The sequence below is a fragment of the Strongylocentrotus purpuratus genome, unplaced genomic scaffold (assembly GCF_000002235.5).
Source record: "Strongylocentrotus purpuratus isolate Spur 01 unplaced genomic scaffold, Spur_5.0 spur5_contig_834, whole genome shotgun sequence".
NCBI classification, from domain to species: Eukaryota; Metazoa; Echinodermata; class Echinoidea; order Camarodonta; family Strongylocentrotidae; genus Strongylocentrotus; species Strongylocentrotus purpuratus.
In genome coordinates this window covers 417,474-438,899 of record NW_022145540.1, presented here as the reverse complement: position 1 = coordinate 438,899, position 21,426 = coordinate 417,474, and the positions used below count along the sequence as shown (strand labels likewise).

Below are 21,426 nucleotides of genomic sequence, written 5' to 3'. Positions count from 1 at the left end.
GTTGGTGGTTGTATTGTTGCATGGCAATGGTAAACAATTGGTTGAAATCATTAAGCGAAGGGGAGCAGTTGTCTGGTGAAGGTTTAGTTTATTCCTCTAAAAATATTTACACCCTTAATAACATAATTGAATTGACTTTCATATATTTCAAAAATACTACTTATGCCATTAGAATTATATACAATTGATTAAAATAAAATATTATGATTTGCTTTCTTTTTTACATCCCCTAAAAATTAGTAAATGAACCCAATCAAAATGGCGACTACAACTTTAACTAGAACGATTTTGTTACCAAAAAGAAGTACAGATTTTAACGTTTTTGTGCTCATTATGTCTATTATGTTCGCATTTGGAGAATCACTTCAAGTTTGTAAGTATTTCATGTATTTGTTTTATTAGTTCAATCGAAGAGAGTATTCAAATTAGGAAGATATTCTGTCAAAAGAGGAAAGGCAAATTAGGAAACGAATGCACTATATTGCCCCACTTACTCATTTCTGTGTAGGCCTACTGTATGCATACATGCCAACTGTTCAGATTAAAGAGGAACATTCCTCTTTTTGGGAGAAGATAATTATCATTTTAATGCAGGTGTTCCTCTTCCTGTACAAATTTGTCTGTAGTATTGAATAGGAGAGTTAGGATTGTTCCTCTTTTTTTTGAAAATAGCATAATTTGTACAGATTTCTGATTTTCAAATGTTGGCATGTATGCTGTACCGTATGTCAAGTGGTGTAATGCCGAAACGTAAATTTTGGGCGCTAGGTCTAGTTCAATTCAGAAGACTATCCAAAATTTGACCCGTAACTCTGGCGTCGAGATACCCTTCTAAAAAGTACCCAAAATGAAGTAAATATTCTTTAAATGTCCACATAAAGATCGTGAGTTACTTAAAAGTTGTTATGTTTATTACCTGTTTCGTGTCAATTTTCAAATTTTCTTGTTATTTTTTTGGAGTAGATTTTCGGAAAAGCATTGATATTAGATACACTTTTTCACAAGTTTCTCAGCAAATCGCTGATCTTTATTGGGACATTAATGAATATTTACTGCATTTTGGGTACGTTTTTTTAGTAGGGCATCTCCACGCCGGAGTTACGGTTCAAATTTTGGATAGGCTTTTAAACTAGCGCCAAATTTTGCACTTGTTTCAGTCTCACCTCATCTTTATAAGTCTCTTTCATTTGCATCAATTTTTTCCATTCATACTTAGATAGAATGTATGATTCCCCTGGCTTCAGAACTGTTATTTAGTCTTACCAATTACTAGCGACTAAATCTGGGTCTAACTTCTAACAAAGATGAAGAGTTTTCCAAGTTATCACTTTTTAGTATTTTGTTAAACAGTGCATTGCAGTCTTGTTTAAATTGGAATTGATGGAACTGATTCGCAATTCACAATGGCACAAAATAAACTTGGCTAGTGAATACCCTCATGCGCTGCATCGACCATAATGCACTCACATACGTCTGATCTGTGTATTATTTTTTATAAATAATAAATAATTGATATTGCAATGATAACACTTGTAAGTTGTATGTGATACTGATACTAATAGTAGTCTGATAGTGATGGTTAAACTACTGGGTGAGTATATTATACCTACAGTTACTTACCCAAATTTTTGTTCCATTTTTTTCATCAGCATATCTGTCCAACAGCTGTAATACTACAATCCCAGCAGATATCACAGGCCTGGTTGAGCCGGACAGCAGCCTGCGATACAGTAACAATCAGGACTGTCATGTAGTCCTTTCTACAGACTCAAACAAGAAGCTGCTTTTGCAGTTCAACAGATTTGTCTTGGAAGAGGCTGTAAATGGTGAAAACAATCTAGCAAAATCAATGTTTCTTTCTCATGATTTGTTTTCTTTTTTCCCTTTTACTGTTTTAGAGTTAATTCTGTTTCATATTGATAAATTTATACTTACTTATTGTGAAATAAATTGTGAACTCTTAGTAGCAAGTAACTTCTTATTATTTCATGCTGATAAATTTGTACTTTCTAATTAGGAAATAGAATTTGATTAGTTATCACTTCTTGATAAGCATAAATAAAGTACGGTAATGCCCTTTGTTAACAGTGTACATGTGTAGTTTGCGTTTCCATTAATACAAGTTGTTTATGCCTTGTACTCGTGCATATTTCACATCCTGGGAAATGTATATGTTTGCAATTACATTTCTAAAACTGGGTTTTAGTTAGTATCAGTCTCTTTTCCATTTCCCTGTCTATCATCTAAAATTTTATACTACTACTAATAATAATAATTCCATTTTTGTATAGCGCTTAGATACATCTATGATGTCTCTAAGTGCTTTACAGATATACTGTTAACCTGGTCATTGGATTCAATACTTGCCCACACACACTGTGTGCACAATCTCCACTCCCTGGGGAGCATTCCAGCCGTTACTAACCCAACCTTACTATTCTTATTTACAACAGGAGAATGTGTGGACAGTCTGAGGGTGCATGATGGAGAGAGTGACCTGGCATCACCTTTGAGCCCTAAGCTTTGCGGCCGCCAGACCCTGTCTGAGGTGGTCTCCACTGGCAGCAATGTGACCTTCGTGTTTGAGACGGACGACTCTGGGGTCAGCCTGGGATTTGGTATCCTCTACACAGTATTTGAAGATGGTGAGGTTTTTTTCATTTTTTTCTTCAAAAAACAAGGTAGTGGGCTTACACTTGATTAATACACTTAAAGCCCCACCACACTACTTATAGCTACTTGCACCCTCTATATAGCAAACAATGCCTAATTGGTGCCTGTTGGTCCCCCATGATCCTCTTTTTCTTATGTTAATTGAGGGCTGATTTGATGAGATAACCACCTGTCAGTGACCTTGCAGGGAGATCTAATCCCCCTGGCCAAACTAGTGCAGACAGGCTTTAATTACACTATATAAAGTCTTAAAATATTGTACTCATCAACAAGTTTAAGAAGATAGTAAAGTTTTTGGTTAATCTAAATATACAATGCTGCTATCGACTTGCATCTTTTCAAGCTAGTTTCACTACATTTGAAGACACTAATCAGTTCCAGGAACTGACATGGAATTCTCTAGAAATAGATGACAAAATGGAGATGAAAATGCAGAATACCTTAGATTAACCATGTATAATTATACATAATTCAGCCATTTGGCTGCGAAGTGCAATCATAATAAAACCTTTTTAATCAATCAAACCTTTTTAATCAATCAAAACTTTTTAATCAATCAAAATGTATATAAATCAAAAGGAGACTAATTAGCTTGCGCTACAAGAACTATTCTTGAAATGAGGTGCTTTTTTAAAAGAAACACCCACGAAATATAATTTAATTTCTTTTTAAACACTGACTGTAAAGCTAACTTTTCTTGCTATTCATTTTCTTCACCCCTTCCAGCACCATGTACGGCTGCTCAGTTTCAGTGTAACAACAGTAGATGCATTGATATTTCTCTCATCTGTGATTCCTTGAACAACTGTGGAGATAACAGCGATGAAGCCCAATGCACAGGTAAGGAGATCAGAAATAACTGAAAAAAAACTATGTAACTCTGGATTTGCTTATTAGAGGCAAATCAGTAAAGAAAATGGTCATACCATATATTCAAGACATTTTTGTGCTTTTGATTCTTTGCATGTAGAATTCCAGAAATATCTGGAAAATGTTATAATTTTTTTAGGGGGGGAGGAGTTTGGAAAGTGCTCATTACATTATCAGCTTTAGTAGCTCTAAAATTCCTTAAAGGATGTTTTCCTACAAATTACTCACTTTCCACATCTAAGTTGAGGTAAGAGTCTGTAAATATAATTATTTGTTGCAGGGTAAAAGCACAGTGTCAGAAATCAAATCCAGTGTTGATACAGGAAGACACTGTGCTTTGCTTTAAGTTTATATCCTTTTGTAAATGTTTTCATTAGTTCCCCCCATGTTGTTTGTCTAAATGCTATATAAGTGTACTTACATATTTCCTTCCCTGTAGCATGTAGAATCACTAGGAGCATATTTGAATACATACTCTCATCTGGCTGTATTTACCATGCTTATGTCTCAGATAATTCTTTTCATTCTTATCTTACCTTTCCATTCCATTTTTCTGAAGCAAATACTATACTTTATTTATGTATCTCATAATTTTTCTATCATTTTCATATTTAGAATGTTTACCGTTATCTCTATTTCTTTGATTTCTCTCTATACGATGGTCAGACTTCATGGAAACGTCCAGTGGACTGACCCTCGGTCAGATCGTCCTCATCGCCATCGGAGGCATTGTCCTGGTGGTCATCGTCATCTTCGCCGTGAGATCGGCCGCTCAGAAGCTGCGCTCCAACAAGCTCCTGAAACAGCTCAAAGATGACATGGACAACTCCAGGGTGGATAACGAGTATAGCAATAAAGACTTCTGGGGCAAGTGAGGGGGAAGACAGGGCAAGTGAGGGGGCAGACAGGACAAGTGAGGGGGCAGGCAGGGCAAATAAACGGGTATAGAAAGTTGCGAATTTACCTAACTCAAAGAATTAAAGACATCTGGGGCAAGTGAGGGGGCAGGCAGGGCAAATAAACTGGTATAAAAAGTTGCGAATTTGCCTAACTCAAAGAATTAAAGACATCTGGGGCAAGTGAGGGGGCAGGCAGGGCAAATAAACTGGTATAGAAAGTTGCAAATTTACCTAACTCAAAGAATTAAAGACATCTTGGGCAAGTGAGGGGGCAGACAAGTAAATGGCATAGAAAGTTGCAAATTTGCCTAACTCAAAGAATTAAAGACATCTGGGGCAGGTAAGAGGGCAGGCAGGCAGGGCAAATAAAAGGCATAAAAAGTTGCGAATTTACCTAACTCAAAGAATTAAAGACTTCTAGGGTAAGTGAGAGGGGCAGGCAGGCAGGACAAATAAATCTGGGCATAGAAAGTTGCAAATTTACCTAACTCACAGAATTAAACACAAGTTCTATGCGATCCTGATTGATTGAAATCAGTTTTCATGTAAGCCCCACTGCACTTTTTATACATTGTAGCTACTTGCGCCCTCTATATAACAAACAATGCCTAATTGGTGACCATTGGTCCCCCAAGATCCTCTTTTTCTTATGTTAAGTGAGAGCTGATTTGATGACATAACCACCTGTCAGAGACCATGCAGGGAGTTCTAATCCCTCCAGGCCAAACTAGTGCAGACAGGCTTTAATGTTCTATCTTGCACACAAATGCAACTCTCAATGCAAGAGACCATCAGGTAAGGCAAGTAAATGACCCTACGAGGGCAGTATGGTGTCTCATCAATCATCAGCAAAGACAAATTCATGGACGTTTTCTTTGCTTTTGGCCACTTGTTGGGAGATAATTCTCGATCAATTACTACAGTCTTTCATATATTTTTAGAAATAATTGTAAATATACATTTTTCAGTACTGTTTGTGCTTTCTTTCAAATTTGTATTTATTATTGTATTCCGTCCACACTTGTTAGAGATAAACTAAATTTATTATTATACCACAATGATTGTATTTTCTGTTGGAATTTGAAGGCACAGTGTACTATCAATTAATTGTTATTTTATAAATTACTGTATAGTATTGTCGAAGATTAAAAAGAGTAAGCTTGGTTAATTCATGTATATTCCTATGAAATGTTTTGATATTAAAATTACATTACCGGTAGTCTATCTGTGTATATAATCACAAGATCAAGCAATCAAAACGAAAATGAGTTATATAATTTAGTTACATATTTTCATTAGTTTCATGTATATAATATATTTTTCTATTTGTATATTGTTTGTATATCCATTGGAAATGAATGGAGTTGTTTAGACTACCATTGGTATTTTGTGAAGTGAGATTCTTTGTAAAATAGCAGAGCTTTATCTACTTACACTAGCAGTTGTAGTGTGAACCACTATTTAGGAATATTTTGAATTAATTTTGATCAAGGATTCTTGTCTATCATCACTCACTAACATATATGTTGACTTGAAGGTTTCGCAAAAAGATTAAAATTTATATTATGACCTATCAACTCAAACCTTGATATTGGAATGAGAGAGAGAAAGCGAGAGGGAGAGAGATATAAAATAAAATAAATGGAGAGAAAAACAGCCGATCAATGAAGAAAAGTAATTTGTTATGATGTGTATTTTTATAATCACTAAGCTTTTTCAATCTTGTCTTTCTGCTTGTAAAAATAGATGTATTTTGTGGTATTAAAGTTCTTTTTACTAAGTCCACTCAACACTTAATATATGAGTCTTTATTTTTAATTTTTACTGGTATACTTAATAACTATCACAACTTTCGTCCCTCTTTCCATCCCTCTTCTTCCTTCCTCCACCATCTATTTCTATTGAGAGAGCGTGTGTGTGAGAGAGAGAAAGAGAGACAGAGCCCTTCCTCCATCAATCGTATACTTCACTCCCCCTCTTCTTTCTCTCTCTCTCTCCGCCCTCCTCTTTCTCTCTCTCTCTCTCTCTCTCTCTCTCTCTCTCTCCACCTCCTCTTTCTCTCTCTGTCTCTTTCCCTCTCTCTCTCTCTCTCCCCCTTTCTTTCTCTTCCTCTCTCTTTCTTTCTTTTTCTCTTCCTCTCTCTCTCTCTCCACTCTCTCTCTCCCTTTTTGTCTCTGTTATTCAGCAGTCTTCAGGGTTAGTTTAGAATAAGATTGATATATGGTACTTCTTCTCTTGAGTGATAAACACACACATACCTCAAATCTCAAAGATTAAGTAACTTTTTATTCCAAATAGTTTATTACATCGTCTGCACTTACCTGGATGATACTACATATATAATTCATTTCTTTTATTGAAATTACTCCTTTTCAAATGATTATCTTTATCCAGGTCATTCTTTCATATGTTAGATCCTATCTATTCCCTTTGTAACGCGTTAAAATAACAATTGTTGAATGATATTAATATTTACCATTTACTCTGTATCCAACCGTTCTTTTCTTCTAATTTATGCTTGCTTTTCATCACACATTTAATGTAACAAATTTTACGTCAGACATTGGCGCCATATTTTAAAGACCAATCTTATTAAAGCAAAATACATGTATGAAAAATATAAAGTACTTGTATTTTGCACGAGGCTAAAAAATAACGAAATTAATAGGCCTATATTACATGCAACTATACAGATATTCTAAAGTCTATGAAATTGCCGCGCGTTTCTGAAGGAATCTCCTAATAATAGAAAAGAATTTCATTTGTCTCATCGAGCCTCTCGAGCGTGCCTTCCGTCCCAGTCTTTTTGGCAGTCTTCAATCATTACAAGAGAGGGGGTAACGAGAGTTGATGGAGGGGGTACAATGGTGTCCTCATGGTAGATACCAAAGGCCATCGGTTGTACCCTCCCTTGTTCCTCTGGTGGAGGAAGTATGACACCCTCCTTGTAGAGTTGTGGTCGTGGACCATACTGGGGAATAATCAGGTCCTCCTTGTATAACGACGGTCGGATGGCATCAGGTGGTAATATCAGGCCCTCTCGGTGGAGTTTCGGTCTGTCTCCCGCATCAGGCGGCAATATTACCCCCTCTCGATGGAGCCTTGGTCTTTGTCCCGCACCAGGGGGGAACATTACCCCCTCCTTGTAAAGTCCAGGTCGATGGAGCTGGGTCATACTGGAGTCGGATCCTTGATTTGGATGCCTCTTTGATCTCCGACGTTGCTTATCGTTTGACGAGCAACTTCGACAGCATCGACAGCATAAGCATCCAGTTGATTCACCGTCGTCATCATCATCGGTATCGTAATAGTCCACACCATCCTGACTGCTACCATGCGTACCACTCCGCGAACCTTTGTTGTATTTGCGTGACTGGCCGCAGCACTTTGCATTGACACCCCTGCAGCATCCATACCAGAGGTTCCTACAGCATCCCAGTCTCCAGATGATGTAGCCCGGTCGCCATAGCAACCAATAGAGGATGTACGCCAACAAGAGAACCCCGAGGATGCCGAGCAGAATCCAGAGCCACGGGTAAGACTCGGCAAGCGTTGACTCATCGGTCACTAAGGAGAGAAAGAATGAGAGTCACAAACGAAGGCACAACGAAAACATTGCCAACAGGAACCGGGTGGCTCCTGTATTATATCTATGGGAATGAGAGAATTCAGTATATATATTCGAAAGGTTTAAGAGACGACGATTTAGATTGAATGTGGGAGAGAAGGAATGGATAATGGTGGAAATGCCTTTATTAGAATAAAGGTATAATTAACACGAACGCAAAGACTTTCAAAACTATACCTGAGGGTCATCTGAGGGCAGTTTTAACGAAGAATTTCTTTCAGATATTATGATGAGACTTTTTTATGTTCGCAATAGGTGATGCAGTAGACTACTAAAATTGCCTTAGATTAATTTTCCGAAAGTCTTTGTGATCCTGTTATTTTCAGATGACATAATAATCAGAGGCGTAAAATTCAAGAATTACTTTTTAAGGTCCATCTCATTGTTACATTATAATCCCATCTTCTAACAACATACCTTGATGGTTTTGGAAATAATTGTTACTATAGTACGACTTAAGGTAATCATTTCCGTTGAAGATGGGCTGGGTATAATAACAAGCTATGATTAAAGCCTATCTGCACTAGTTTGGCCAGGAGGAATTAGAGCTCCCAGCGTGGTCACTGGCAGGTGGTTATCTCATCAAATCAGCTCTCAATTAACAAGAAAGGGGACCATGGGAGGGGGGGGGATCAACGGGTACCGCTTGGATATTGTTGGCTATATAGAGGGCGCAAGTAGCTACGAGTAGTGAAGTCTGGCTTTAAAACATTTTATACATTGATATGATTCTTACCAGAGCAGTATGCTGGAGCGCTGATTAACTGGTCTGAATTGTCGCCACAGTTGTTGGCCAAATCACAACTAACTGAGCGCGGGACACATCTTCCGTTATTACATCTCAGCTCCGTGACATCGTCATCACATACCCCTATAAAGAATACAAAAAACATTGTATGTCAGGTTATTATTTGGAGCGGTAGATGCACTTCTCATCATCGAAAGCAATTTCAAGAAGATTCATGTAAGAATAAGAATATAATATGAATAAAGCTCACGATGTATTTTTATTGTAACATGGATATGGGTGGGGGAAAAATGAATGTTGGTAAAGATTTGTTTTAAGGGGGACAACATGAGGAGACTACGCTTGCCTGTCATGAAAAACTATGAAATGAAATAGTCCATTTTTATTTTACAGAGAGATAGACCTATATGAGTATAGGTACATTATGTCTTTCAGTATTCATATTCTTCTTTTTCAAGTTGTACATGGCTCTTTTGCCTCTTCGTATGTCTCTTCTCTGCTCTCCACTCACGACCCCCCCCCCCCCCCCCCCCCCCCATCTGATGTATGACTTCTACTGAAAGTGAATTTAAAGAGTATGAGAGGAAAAGAGGAATTTGAAAATCATGTAAATCAAACTTTGCACGCAAGGAAGATCAAATTGACAATGCCTATAGACTCATTTTGTCAGGTAGATTAAACCAATTTTCATCGATATGATAGGAGGAAGTTCCGGCGCATTATCTTATTTTCTAAAAACGGAGCAGGTAGTATATCATTTCGACCAAACTTAGAAACATCTATCTATTGAATAAATTTTTGACATGACCGTCAAATTGTACTATACAATTAAAGGGGATGGGGTAGTATAAATTTATGTGAACCTAATATTTAGGAAATCTCCTGACAGTGTTTGGTGATTATTCTTGTTGAGATTAACGTTAACCGTGAGAGCTACGAATGGTTTTATGGCATTTATACATTTTGCAAATTATATCGGAAGCCCTTTTGTTGTTGTTATTTTGTTTTTGTTTTTGTTTTATTTTGAGCTCAATGACTGCATAGTTACGTGTTGTTTATTTGGGTTAGAAGTTCGGGACCTTCTGCTTCAACGAAATCGTAATATTTCATTATGTGTTTACAAACAATATTGAAACATTCAGATAAAAAAAGAAAAGAAATAGAATGCTATTAAGTTTATACAATACAAATGACTTTTATTTCGTACCATTATCAAATGAAGTGTAGAGTACTGAGATATTGGCCGCCGCTGATTCGTTGAGCGAGAGCCAAATCGTCAAGAACTGACCGGTAGACTCGAAGCTTGCTGGTGTCTCGGTGCCGCAGTATCGACCAATCAGATCGTCCGTCTCATAGTCGTCTCCGTCCCATATCATGAGAGAAGAACGTCTGCATCCCTGTCCGTCGGGTAGGAGTGGGTTATTCTCATCGTCTGTTTGATAAGCAAATCAATGATCAAGAACAGTTGTATTCGTTGTCTAAGCTCATTCAGGCCTGTCCTCATCAGCTCGAGATTGCTAAATATCCTGCTATTTAAACTATCTCGATCACTAATTATCCAGTTAATTTGCGTCTTCATCAGCCCGAAGTTGCAATTAGCGGGATATTTGGTCCAGATAATCATCCCAAGATATCTTGGGATAGTTTTAAAAATATCTCGCTATTTGTCCGGTGCGTCTTCAGCATCCCGAAGACTCACACTATGCGCAAACGCTGAGAAAAATATCTCGAGCTTGTTTCGAGTTTCAAGTTTCGAGGTCAAGTCTCGAGCTGATGAGGACGCGAGATTATTTCCCAAATCAGAAATATCGGGCTATTTGGCAATCTCGAGCTGATGAGGACAGGCCTATGACAGTGGCGGATAAGGGGGGGGGGCGCAATAGGACCACAACCTCCCTTTAAACTTAAAGGCACACAACAAGTACACACCACGTAAAAATGCCCTTCTTCATTTATTTTCCGGAATTGTGTCTCCCTCTTTACAAAATCTTTAACTTACCCCCTGCTTGTTGAGATGGGATGGGAAATGCATAGTCCTAGCATTCAGATGTAATAACAATTTGTTTGTTATATAGTTCAATTTCTTCTAGGTACGAGAACCAGATCTCTTACATTAAAAAGGATTTGATTTAATGCAACTTGACTTTCAACCCATCAGAATTTTGGTGTTAGAATTTTTCGTTGGTTTGGGGGTTGCTTTTAATGGACTTTCTGCAAAATTTATTTTATGAACATGAAGAAATGCCCCCTGGTTGACTGGCATTTTGTTTCGCTTTAATGTAACTACTTATGTCTATTCCTTGACATGAAAATGAAATATTATGCTGACCCGACGATGCTTGTAGGCAATCTGATATCGGAACATTTCATGAATTGATGGACAACATAATCCAACGGGAAATTTTTCGAAGTTATTAAAAAAGTTCGGTCAGGAAGACCACTTAAATATAACCCCGTTAGGCGAGTTTAAATTTCATGGAGGACATAATTTGTTATTTTAATCGTTTGGATAATTTATTTTGACATGCACGCAAACCTAAAGAAAACAATGTTTGTAATTAGGCATGGCTTGAGGAAAATGGTATTATTCATTCATTGTTTTGGATATCGTTAATTTTGTGGTTCTGGCTCATTACGTTTTTTCCCCTGCTTTGAGCTATCATACATCCGTGACTGTTAGTAATTTATATTAATCATAACCTATTCAATGATTTGTAATTGGTTTTGTTGTTTTTATCGTTTCGATTTGTTCAGGTGTTAATTAGCAGTGAAGAAATGGGGGCTCGAAATTTCACATGTTAAAGGGGACACATGGTAAAAAAGGGGAGGGGGAACCGGTCTTTACTAGGTGGATGAAATGTGAAGGAACAAGGCTACCGATTGTAGAGCACGTGCTGGGATTGGATCGTATAATCTTCTCTTCCCACCCTTTCTCTCTCTCTCTCTCTCTCTCTCTCTCTCTATTTCTCACCTCTCTCTCTCTCTCTCTCTCTCTCTCTCTATCTCTCTCTCTCGTCGCTATTCTATAAGGGAGGGGGCATGAGCTTCGTATTGTGACACTCAATATTATCGTGAATATTGATGAAATAGGATTTTTTTTTTTCTTCTTCAAAATGGCAGTGCATATTTGGTGATAAACGTTGGTGAATGTGCCCTTACCTTCGAGTAGGAACGGAGAAACGAAGACGACGGCTAGCATCTGATTGGACTTGAGAGCCTGGATGACCACGGTGCAGTCCTCAGGACCAGTGATGTTCTCATAGGTTGCCGATGTCACGAGGAAGCTGGCATCTTCCTTCTGGAGGCTCGCATCGCACACGCTCGTCAAAACGACTGGGTATGGAAAGGGCATGAACAGAGACATAGAAATAGAGGTGTTGTGGTCTAGTGGATAAGTCGCCGGACTGTAGATCACAAGGTACGGGGTTCAAATCCCAGCCCGACACTAACGCCCTTTGGCAAGTCGTAAATCCATATTTGCCACTCTCCACTCAGGTTTTAAATGGGTACCCGGTAAGATGCAAAAGTTAGTGCATTGTGAGTGAGCGTCTGTAAAAATGATGGCTCGTGGAGAATATAGCATTTACTGCAGGAGTGAGTTAGTGGCTGTGTATCCCGAAATTTCCAAACAAGTGGTGGAAGCCTCCCTTTGATCGGGATACATACACTTGGTTTAGACCCATTCGAAGCCGGGTTTTTTTCCTTCTTCTTCTAGGCCTTCAAACGAGGGGGTGCCTAGCGGATTGACCATAATTATGCTAGATACGCCATGATCTAATCACAACTTTATACCTTTCTGAGATGTTTTGATTTTGATTTGATTTTAATTTTTTTCCCACTCAAATATCCTCAAATTTAAATGACATATATAAACCGTATAGTATTATAATATATGATAGATCAAATGAATTATACAAGTAACGAAATACTGATGAATAAAATAAGTTTACAGACTGCATTTAAGTTTGAGAATAAGACAATATATTTATATTGCTTGATTTAACAAGTCACAAAATACGGGAGACATGGGGGGCGACCCCTATACACGTACACGTACACTGGGGCATCACAACCCCCTTGTCTAGGATAACCCCTATACGGTGTGTTTCATTCTTGTCGCATTTAAAATTGTTAGGATCTTTCCTCGTTACACACTGTGGTGTATACAAATCTTTAGCTTTCTAAAAAATTAACTTAAAGACAACCTTTTGTATTTCTAACATTAATTCACAGACACAGTCACATGCAGACACAAATACTCATACCGGTACACATTTTGTTTTGTGCTAAATAAAAAATAACGTATATTCTTTGGTCGGGTTTGCAATAAATTGCAAATGATATTGAAGTACACAGAGAAGCACATGCAAAATTCAAAGTTACATGTATGATTTAGTATATTTAAGTGTATATTTAGGGTATTGACAAACATGTACATTTATTTACCTGTATTTGTGCTTCCTCTGACCGTAACGAAGAAAACATTCACCAAACATAATACAAACAACTGCTTTGATGTCAACATAGCTGAAAGTATGGTCCTTGAAATGAGATAATGGTCGAAGAATCACCAATCATAATACAATCTTCACAATTACAACCATCTTTTACCCGAATCCACTCCTGTGTTGCTGATGTACAAATTACCAATTATAATGGCGTCACATTTTAGCGATACAAAATTAAATGTTTCTATTCAATCGTATTGGATGCATTTTCATTTCGTTGTTAAATAATCACATGTACATCAATCCCGTCTTTTGTTCAAACAGCAAAATCTTCAGTTGAATATCAGTTCAACCGCTTCAATGAGTTCTCCCATGTTTTCCTGTAAGAGCATATTAACTTTGTGTCTTGATCCATGTCAGACGTCAGGTTTCAAAATGGCGGAGTTACTCTCCCACATCAGAATAAACACATCTCTCCGAAAATACACATCACTCGACAGCTTGTATAGTCCCACCTTATAATAATTTGCTGAGCGACGGCACGCATCGTATTAATAAGCATTGCAATCAAAATGCTGATTATGGCTTTCGAATTTGGTCACGTCACAATTTGTTATTGATTAAAATTCTGTACAGAAAAACGGCATAGGGACATTCCGGTTTAATACCTTTGCTGTTGCCTAGGCAACGAAAGACGCTGTACGTCCGCCATACACCATTGCGCATTGTGCTTCTTCGTTATGTCTGGAAATGTCGTCTTCAATATGGCGAATGTTTGATCAGGGCACTCAGGTTATTTGCACAGCATTGTTAATGCAATGTTTAGATTAGGTATTGCTTAAATATTACTCCATTTTTTGTTGTAATACGTTGATCATATAGTGTCGATGGTTGTGTCAGAGTCGTTTGCATGCATGGTAACTATGCGCAAAGAAAAGGCTGACACCAACATATTCATTAGTTAATTTATATATTCCCCTGACTATTGTTTTGATAAAAGTAAAATTGTCCGATGATGTTCTGCTGGTCCTAGCAAATGACCATGGTCAAAGGCCGGTTCATACTGAGGATATACTTTATAGGGATTAAAAGGTAAATAATTTTTGTTTAGTTATTAGATTTGCTTTGATTAAAAGTTACCATAAATCTGAAGACAAATCTACAGACAGCTTGTTACATTAACTTTTGTATAAATATTTCAAATTTTATCATGATAAAACTCACAGTTTAGTTTCAAGTTTATTTATTTATTTCCACACATCACAAACAATTTTAACACAATAATTGCAAAACATAATACAATTGAAAACACAAGTATAAATGTCACATATTATCTTAAAACTATTACACAACATAGCCTGTATTATCAAAATGAGGAAGTAGTCCGATCATGGACAAAATTCAATGATTTATTATTGTCCAATATAAGGTCTATAACGAATCAATGATTTAAGATCATATTCAGGCATGAAAAATACAATGATGGTTGTGACAAAAATCGATTGGTTTGAAGAAGGAACATAATTATGTGCTCAAGTAGACATCACGATCGTATTATTTTGCATAAATTAGCATCATTGCAATATTGCTACGGGTCGTAAATTCCAATGTGAATTGCTGTTTCCTCGTCAACCAGTTCATCTACTACCCAATTAGTCTATTCCTAGTCCGTCCACTGTCCACATGGTCTAATAATTATCATTTTGTATATTTATCAATTGGTCTAATGACCATTTCGGCTAACAGCCATTTGGTCTAATCTATTTTGGTTTATTTGCTCGTTTGGTCTAATGTTCAACTTTGAGGAGGCTCAAATTCTTGCACCTGGGGGGCGTTTCACAAAGATACTAAGTTGAACTTATCTCTAAGTTGGACTTAAATATTATGGAGACCATTTGTAGTCTTATAATGAAATATGTTCAAAAGCAAAAATTCAAGTATTTTAGACTTTTCATAAATCCACATCAAGAACATGAAATCTCCTATGATAATAGAAAATATGAATGATTTGAATCAACATTTTATGCCTTTTAAAATAACTTTTATTAAATATTTTCAAGGATGCTAACGGCTGTCCATAATTGGTAGGTCCAATTTAGTATTAAGTTCTACTTAGGATCTTTGTGAAACACCCCCCAGGGCTTACATCCTACAGGGCTGTGAAGGGTAAACCCTTTTCAGCTCCAGGAGTAAGTGGCTACGGCCCCTAACTAGTTATTATTATTTTCAAGGGCTTCAGCGTTACTCTGGATCGATTTTTATCTCATTAATGTTCTATACCGTATCCAATTATTACACAACGTTTAATAGGGCAAGAACACTTGATAATTGTGACATGATCATTGAGTGATATCAATCTTTCTCCATCAGGAGGGGCAATTTGAGAAAATATCTAAAAGTAAGATAACGTATATACACACTAGCTCAGGTAACATGAATTTCCTCTAAAATGATCTCTCTCTCTCTCTCTCTTTCTCTCTCCCTCCCTCCCTCTCTCTCTCTCTCTCTCTCTCTCAACTTAAGAGGTGTATGCCTCTTAAGACACATAAAGACACATTAAGACACACCACTTGGTTATGTACTAACAGTGTCCCTCAGTCTGTTCTCCAACACAATAGCATAACTACAGCGCTTTCTCTCTGCGCATTCTTCCATCTTCTCTGAGATTCCCGACCGAGTTCGACTTCGTCGCTCGACGATCACAGGTACAGATTCGACGGCATAGCCCTCGACTTTGAACGGGACAGCAACACCCACAGTCGCGGCAGCTTTGGCGTCGCCAGCAACCGCAAGCCCACACCATGTATCCGGGTCTCCAACAACAGAAGTAGAGAAGGAAGAGGAAGGGGAGAAGCAGGACGAGCGCCGCGTAGAGAAGAGGGCGAAGGTCGGGGGTAGTGTAGACCACTGTCGGAAAAAGGATTAAGCAGAAATAGATGTTGATTGATTGTAAATTATTATTCAATCTGGCCTGTAACAAGTAGGCCCCTATATAATTAATTGTAAATAATTATATTGATATCTTTGGGGAGGCTAAACTCCCGGTTCCCTATAAGTGGATGCCACCCATGCATGCTAACATCATAAAGGGCTGTGGAGGGGAAGAACTCAGCCCAAGGGATGAGTGACTGCGGCCCCTGGTTAATATTATTTTCATGAGCTTAATCTGTTTAGACCGATCACTTTACATTCTCAAAGAAAATATTTTCGTCGACAATTAAGTGCGGCTTCTGATCGACCAGAATATTAAATATAGGAATATAACAATCCGCAAGAAATCATACAGTAAGAAAACGAATAAAAAGAAGAAACCACACCAAGGTGTCACGCAGATCTGGTAACTCCTTGAAAACCAAAAGAAAGAAACCGTTAAGGTATGACATCGAGGAATGAACTGGTTTATACGATGCTTACCCGGGCAGTCGGCATCCTCCTGGTCGCTGAAGTCCTCCTCACCACAATTACCATAACCCTGGTTATCACAAGTCACCGTCGAGTCGATACACCGACTCGTCGTCGTACACGTGAATGATGAACACGAAGTGTCTAAAACAAAAAACGATGATAATATTAGAAAATGATAGATCTATAATGAAGGTCCGTTAGAGAGGACAGACAGATGAAAGATAGAGGGGTAGGTGGAAAGAGACAGAGATAGAATGAAAGTGACAGAGAGAGACGACGTAAAGAGACAAGGGTCCAGTGCCTCAGGGGTTGGAGTAGTGCTGTTGAAACCGAGAGGTCCTTCGTTCAATACCAAGTTAAAGTGCTACGCCATCATGCAACATTAAGGCCATAGAGTAGAACGTGGTATACGGCGTAACGGGCCAACAAGGCTTATAGGGCAGTCAGTATCCCGCTGGTCACTGAAGTCCTCTTCACCACGGTAGCCGTAGCATTGGTTGTCACACGTACGTCACCGTCGAGTCGGTACACCGACTCGACGTCGTACACGTGAACAATGAACACAATGTGTCTCCGAAAATGGGATAGATTATGTTGAAGGAGAAGGGTGATGAAAGGAGAGGGAGGAGGTAAAGGATGGAGCGAGTGATGGAGGGAATGTGAAGACAGAAGGATAAGAGAGAGAAGGGGAGGGTGGAGACAAAGGGGCAAAGATGGAGAGTGTATATGGAGAAGGGATGTTCGGCGTGGACAAAGGCAGAGACAGAAAAACAACGGTATCGAGGAAGAGAGCGGATGAGACCCAAAAAAAAGAGAAAAGACAAAAAACCATATCGGGCCTCCTCGAGCATGTACTGAATGCGTGGTTCTGATTGGTTTAAAGTTTAGTTGTGTTTGATCACAATACTATTTAAGAGGCTCCTTGGTCCCGTTGCATTAACATGTTACCATTGATGTTGAATTTGCCATCAATATTAACTGCCAAGGCAAGATCACTCAACGGCAAATCAAATCAAGGTTTCAGTGGAATTTCTCATTATTGACAAAGTTACCATCAATGGTGTAATGAAAAGCAATTATTCAAAATAGAAAGAATGCTGTAGGTAGTGTACCATGATAATATCTTACTCACGTATCACAGTTTATTCTTAAAAATGCGTTAAATTGTCATGTTTCAATATTATTATATTTTTTACCGTCTGAAAAGACAGTGTAGATGGCCCTGAAGTCCATGACGCTGAAGTCTCCCGATGCTTGGAGCCTCATCGTTAGGCTGCTCCCCGATGAAAGGATCAAGCTAGGTCTGTCTGTACCACAGAGTGTGTTACCTAGCTGGCTGGAAGATGTGCTGTGGCCATCGAAAAACTCCACACTGGCATGGTCGCAGTCGTCATTTGGAGAGTCATACCTGGACAAAAAAGACAAAATATTAGCCTCTGCTATCAAAGCCTCAGCTAATACTGACAATTGTCAAATTCATTATCGTCATTCCAGCTTGGTTATGACGCCATTGTCTTCGTCAAAATTATAATCTTCGTCATCGTTGTCATCGTCGTCATCCGGAATAGAATTTGAAATTGTCATGTTTGTACGTAAAATATTACACGTGTTTTATCAAGTACTCCAAAATATCTTTATTACGTGTGGTGAAGAAAAGAGAAGAGAAAAGAAAAGAGAAGAAAAGAGAAGAAAAGAGAAGAGAAGAGAAAAGAGAAGAGAAGAGAAGAGAAGAGAAGAGAAGAGAAGAGAAGAGAAGAGAAGAGAAGAGAAGAGAAGAGAAGAGACGAGAAGAGACGAGAAGAGAAGAGAAGAGAAGAAGAGTAGAAAAGAGAAGAGAAAAGAAGAGTAAAGAAGAAAAGAAAAGAACAGAAAAGAGAAGTGAATCGAAAACCCTTCAACATCTCTGACACTCCTCAGAATTTGTGCCACCAGTGGTCCTCGCCTTTGTGATGTCTGTCCGTTTATAAATATTTTACGAAGACGCTAACTTCAGCTATAAATGTGGCATAAATTAAAATGCAATACTGAATGTTATGCAGCCTTCTTTCATACTTATTGGCATTCCCTAAACTCCATGAAGGCCATTAGTTTAAATATTATTGACTTGGTAGTCATGAAAGTTTTCTATGTAAGCCATATTTTTCGGTGTTCTGAAAATATCCATTACACAAAATAAAATTGTTTACACATATCTTGGACTATACTTTCCAGTTTCGGTTCAATTTGTCAATTTGATGCGATAACATTTCGTTTGACATGCCTATCATATCGGGGGGTTGGAATACGGGTCATTTTTGAGGGATATAAATGCAATATAATTTTCCATCCATTTTTTTCAACATGCCCCCCCCCCCCATTTTCAAAATAGATTAGCGACCCTAGTCTTACTTACCTTCTACTGACATCAAACCATCTGAAGTCGACCATGACCCTGGTATAAGGTTCATTTGCCTGGATCAGATAGGAGCAATCGATGGTGACGTTATACAGGTCAAAGGTTAACTGGTTTGAATGAGATTTCAACTCCTTGCTGAACGATTCCGTGCCTGCCGTTGTTGCTAGGCAACTGCCGTCATCGGAAATTAGAGTATCTGTTTCGGTGAAAACAGTCTTATTTGATTCAGTGATAAAATGACTTATTTTGATGGAGTTTTTATTCTAAGGAATGTTTTATCGCGATGTTCAAACCTGTATGTTCTGTCATCATCACCCTCCATATTTCCAACGGGTTTCAAAATCAAAAAGTGAATTCTGACATCGGGCATGTAAGGGGATGGGGGTAGTAATGAAATACCTCATATTCCAAGTATATTTCGGGTCGGAGAGCAGGCCTGAATATTTGCAGAACTTGATAAACAGGAGATTGGGAAATTAACAGTTTGAGAGCTTAACATGCAGGCCCATATCATAAGCAAGATGTACCTACTCTATTGCTAATATAAGGTAACCATTACTTGAACCGGTCGTTTTTGTTTGTCAATAAATTTTAGGAACGATAAATTGTCGGCAAAGTAGGACCGGCACACTCCCTCCCCCACCCCGGCCCAGATGGGGGGGGGGGGGGACGTCCCTGTTGTGAACTCATGTGCCATTATGAACAATTATGTAGACAATGTTAAACTAAAACACTAATGCACTAACCTGTTGATATGTTGGGCTGATTTGCAGTGTCTGGTGTTGTCTGCCTCGCCAGACATGCCTCCACCCTTTTACTTGAAATTTGCAACAGAAAACACCACATGAATGCAATATTGATTCCATGTCTTGCCATTTCATACTTTGAGTGCAGGCAATATATTGCAGTATTTTAATTGAATTACCGGTTTGTAAACGTTTATACTGAAAGGGGTACAACGAGTTTGCTTTTTGGCTAGTGTTTGTGTAAGTTCGCGATAGAGGGAAAAAATCGAACTTGTTTGCAGAATGTTGCTAGGCAAACTTCAACTTTGGGGGACGGTATGCGATGCTCTCTCTCTCTCTCTCTCTCTCTCTCTCTCTCTCTCTCTCTCTCTCTCTCTCTCTCTCTCTCTCTCTCTCTCTCTCAGCACTTTTATGTTTAGGTAATTTTCTCCCTTATTTGTGTCAAGTGAGTATGCTGATTTCTTCTAATGAATATTTATAACCCAAACCCTATATGTTTCATAATTGAAGTGTACAAAATGAGTATCGCCCCCCTCCCCCCCCCCCAAAAAAAAAAAAAAATCATTATCATTATAATAGTGATAATGATAATTATTTTAAGAATAACACAAATAAAAATTAAAAAAATTAAGAACAATATTGTTAATAAATTTTAAAAAATAAACAAATATTGTTTGATAATTTATTGTGCATGCTTGTGAAAACTATGATAAATCTTCTGTTATTATCCAATGATATTATGAATAATAGAAAACAATTGTGAATTATCTACTTTTGAAGATCCATAAAAATTCGGACTTTCCAAAGACTTGTTTAAGCCGTTAACCATCGCAGCTGTTCAAGGTATTTTTGTATGACTATAGTTAGATCTTGTGTTATACCTGAAAATCCGATTATTGACCCTAACTGTTCCGAACCATCTTTCATCGCAACACTTCGAGTTAATCCATTAAAACGAGGGAACTTATTCATTAGAGAACGACATGGACGATGGACTGTTCACACTCGTGTTTTAATTAATGTCGAGTTATCACATCAGCTGTGACGGCCAGCCATGACCCGACCCGACCGGGACGAACGGACGGACCCGCCTTGTTGCTTGGTTCTACATGGTCGAGTATTGGACCAAACTCTCACACCCAATATTAATGATGAACCAAAGTTTAGGGATTCATAGGTTTACAGTCGTTATTCATCTGAAAAATTAGAAGTTTTGCTTTTACCTGTTTATTTCTACACGGTGGAATATTGTATCGAAACCACACCTGCACTTGTGTAGCTTTCCGCGTCTCGCACTCACCGTTTTGCTCGAGTGCTATTCTTTAAGTTTATCATTGTACCAATCGACGAGATAGATATCAATTATTGATTATAATTGAGTTATCAACAAAGTTTATGTATTGACCTTTATCATATTTTTCAAGTTAATTAGTGCAAGTTCATTTATATGAAAAATACAATACCATTTTCACAGCGTTTGGGGTTTGCAATGTAAATTTCCTATACACCACTTTACTCCAAGATTCAACCTGCGGACTAAACTTGTCGCTCTGAGTTTGACCAGGACCCCGTCTTACAAAGAGTTGCGACTGATCCGAATCAATCGCAAGTCCT

At 38.1% G+C, this 21,426-nt stretch overlaps 3 protein-coding genes across 3 annotated transcripts; 1 reads left to right on the top strand and 2 right to left on the bottom strand.

Annotated features, from left to right (window-relative positions):
* Positions 1 to 254: 254 nt before the first annotated feature.
* Positions 255 to 6,232, top strand: LOC752921 (low-density lipoprotein receptor-related protein 12). Its single transcript, XM_030984890.1, has 5 exons — positions 255 to 373; positions 1,650 to 1,826; positions 2,454 to 2,645; positions 3,400 to 3,513; positions 4,210 to 6,232. Exons 1-5 carry the CDS (start codon positions 259 to 261, stop codon positions 4,416 to 4,418), a joined length of 807 nt encoding a protein of 268 aa, XP_030840750.1. The 5' UTR covers positions 255 to 258; the 3' UTR covers positions 4,419 to 6,232.
* Positions 6,233 to 6,708: 476 nt separating this feature from the next.
* Positions 6,709 to 13,418, bottom strand: LOC100888991. Its single transcript, XM_003725262.3, has 5 exons — positions 13,265 to 13,418; positions 11,978 to 12,151; positions 10,026 to 10,250; positions 8,807 to 8,941; positions 6,709 to 8,009 (listed from the first exon to the last, which is right to left on the bottom strand). Exons 1-5 carry the CDS (start codon positions 13,341 to 13,343, stop codon positions 7,210 to 7,212), a joined length of 1,413 nt encoding a protein of 470 aa, XP_003725310.2. The 5' UTR covers positions 13,344 to 13,418; the 3' UTR covers positions 6,709 to 7,209.
* A 2,471-nt stretch (positions 13,419 to 15,889) lies between these two features.
* On the bottom strand, positions 15,890 to 19,878 carry LOC105439417 (low-density lipoprotein receptor class A domain-containing protein 2-like). Its single transcript, XM_030984613.1, has 5 exons — positions 19,813 to 19,878; positions 19,064 to 19,262; positions 17,868 to 18,079; positions 16,681 to 16,812; positions 15,890 to 16,173 (listed from the first exon to the last, which is right to left on the bottom strand). Exons 2-5 carry the CDS (start codon positions 19,096 to 19,098, stop codon positions 15,890 to 15,892), a joined length of 663 nt encoding a protein of 220 aa, XP_030840473.1. The 5' UTR covers positions 19,099 to 19,262; positions 19,813 to 19,878.
* Positions 19,879 to 21,426: the final 1,548 nt, after the last annotated feature.

Bases quoted from the DNA above. Each gene is read 5' to 3' on its own strand.
- LOC105439417 (XM_030984613.1), bottom strand. From the start codon at position 19,098: ATGGTCGACTTCAGATGGTTTGATGTCAGTAGAAG. The intron at 18,080-19,063 runs GTAAGTAAGACT...TTTTTTGTCCAG, and splicing joins TGGTTTGATGTCAGTAGAAG to GTATGACTCTCCAAATGACG. The intron at 16,174-16,680 runs GTAAGCATCGTA...TTTTTCCGACAG, and splicing joins GGAGGATGCCGACTGCCCGG to TGGTCTACACTACCCCCGAC.
- LOC100888991 (XM_003725262.3), bottom strand. From the start codon at position 13,343: ATGTTGACATCAAAGCAGTTGTTTGTATTATGTTTGGTGAATGTTTTC. The intron at 12,152-13,264 runs GTAAATAAATGT...TTCCATACCCAG, and splicing joins CAGAGGAAGCACAAATACAG to TCGTTTTGACGAGCGTGTGC. The intron at 8,010-8,806 runs GTAAGAATCATA...TTCTCTCCTTAG, and splicing joins CGCTCCAGCATACTGCTCTG to TGACCGATGAGTCAACGCTT.
- LOC752921 (XM_030984890.1), top strand. From the start codon at position 259: ATGGCGACTACAACTTTAACTAGAACGATTTTGTTACCAAAAAGAAGT. The intron at 374-1,649 runs GTAAGTATTTCA...TTTTTTCATCAG, and splicing joins TGGAGAATCACTTCAAGTTT to CATATCTGTCCAACAGCTGT. The intron at 3,514-4,209 runs GTAAGGAGATCA...TACGATGGTCAG, and splicing joins CGATGAAGCCCAATGCACAG to ACTTCATGGAAACGTCCAGT.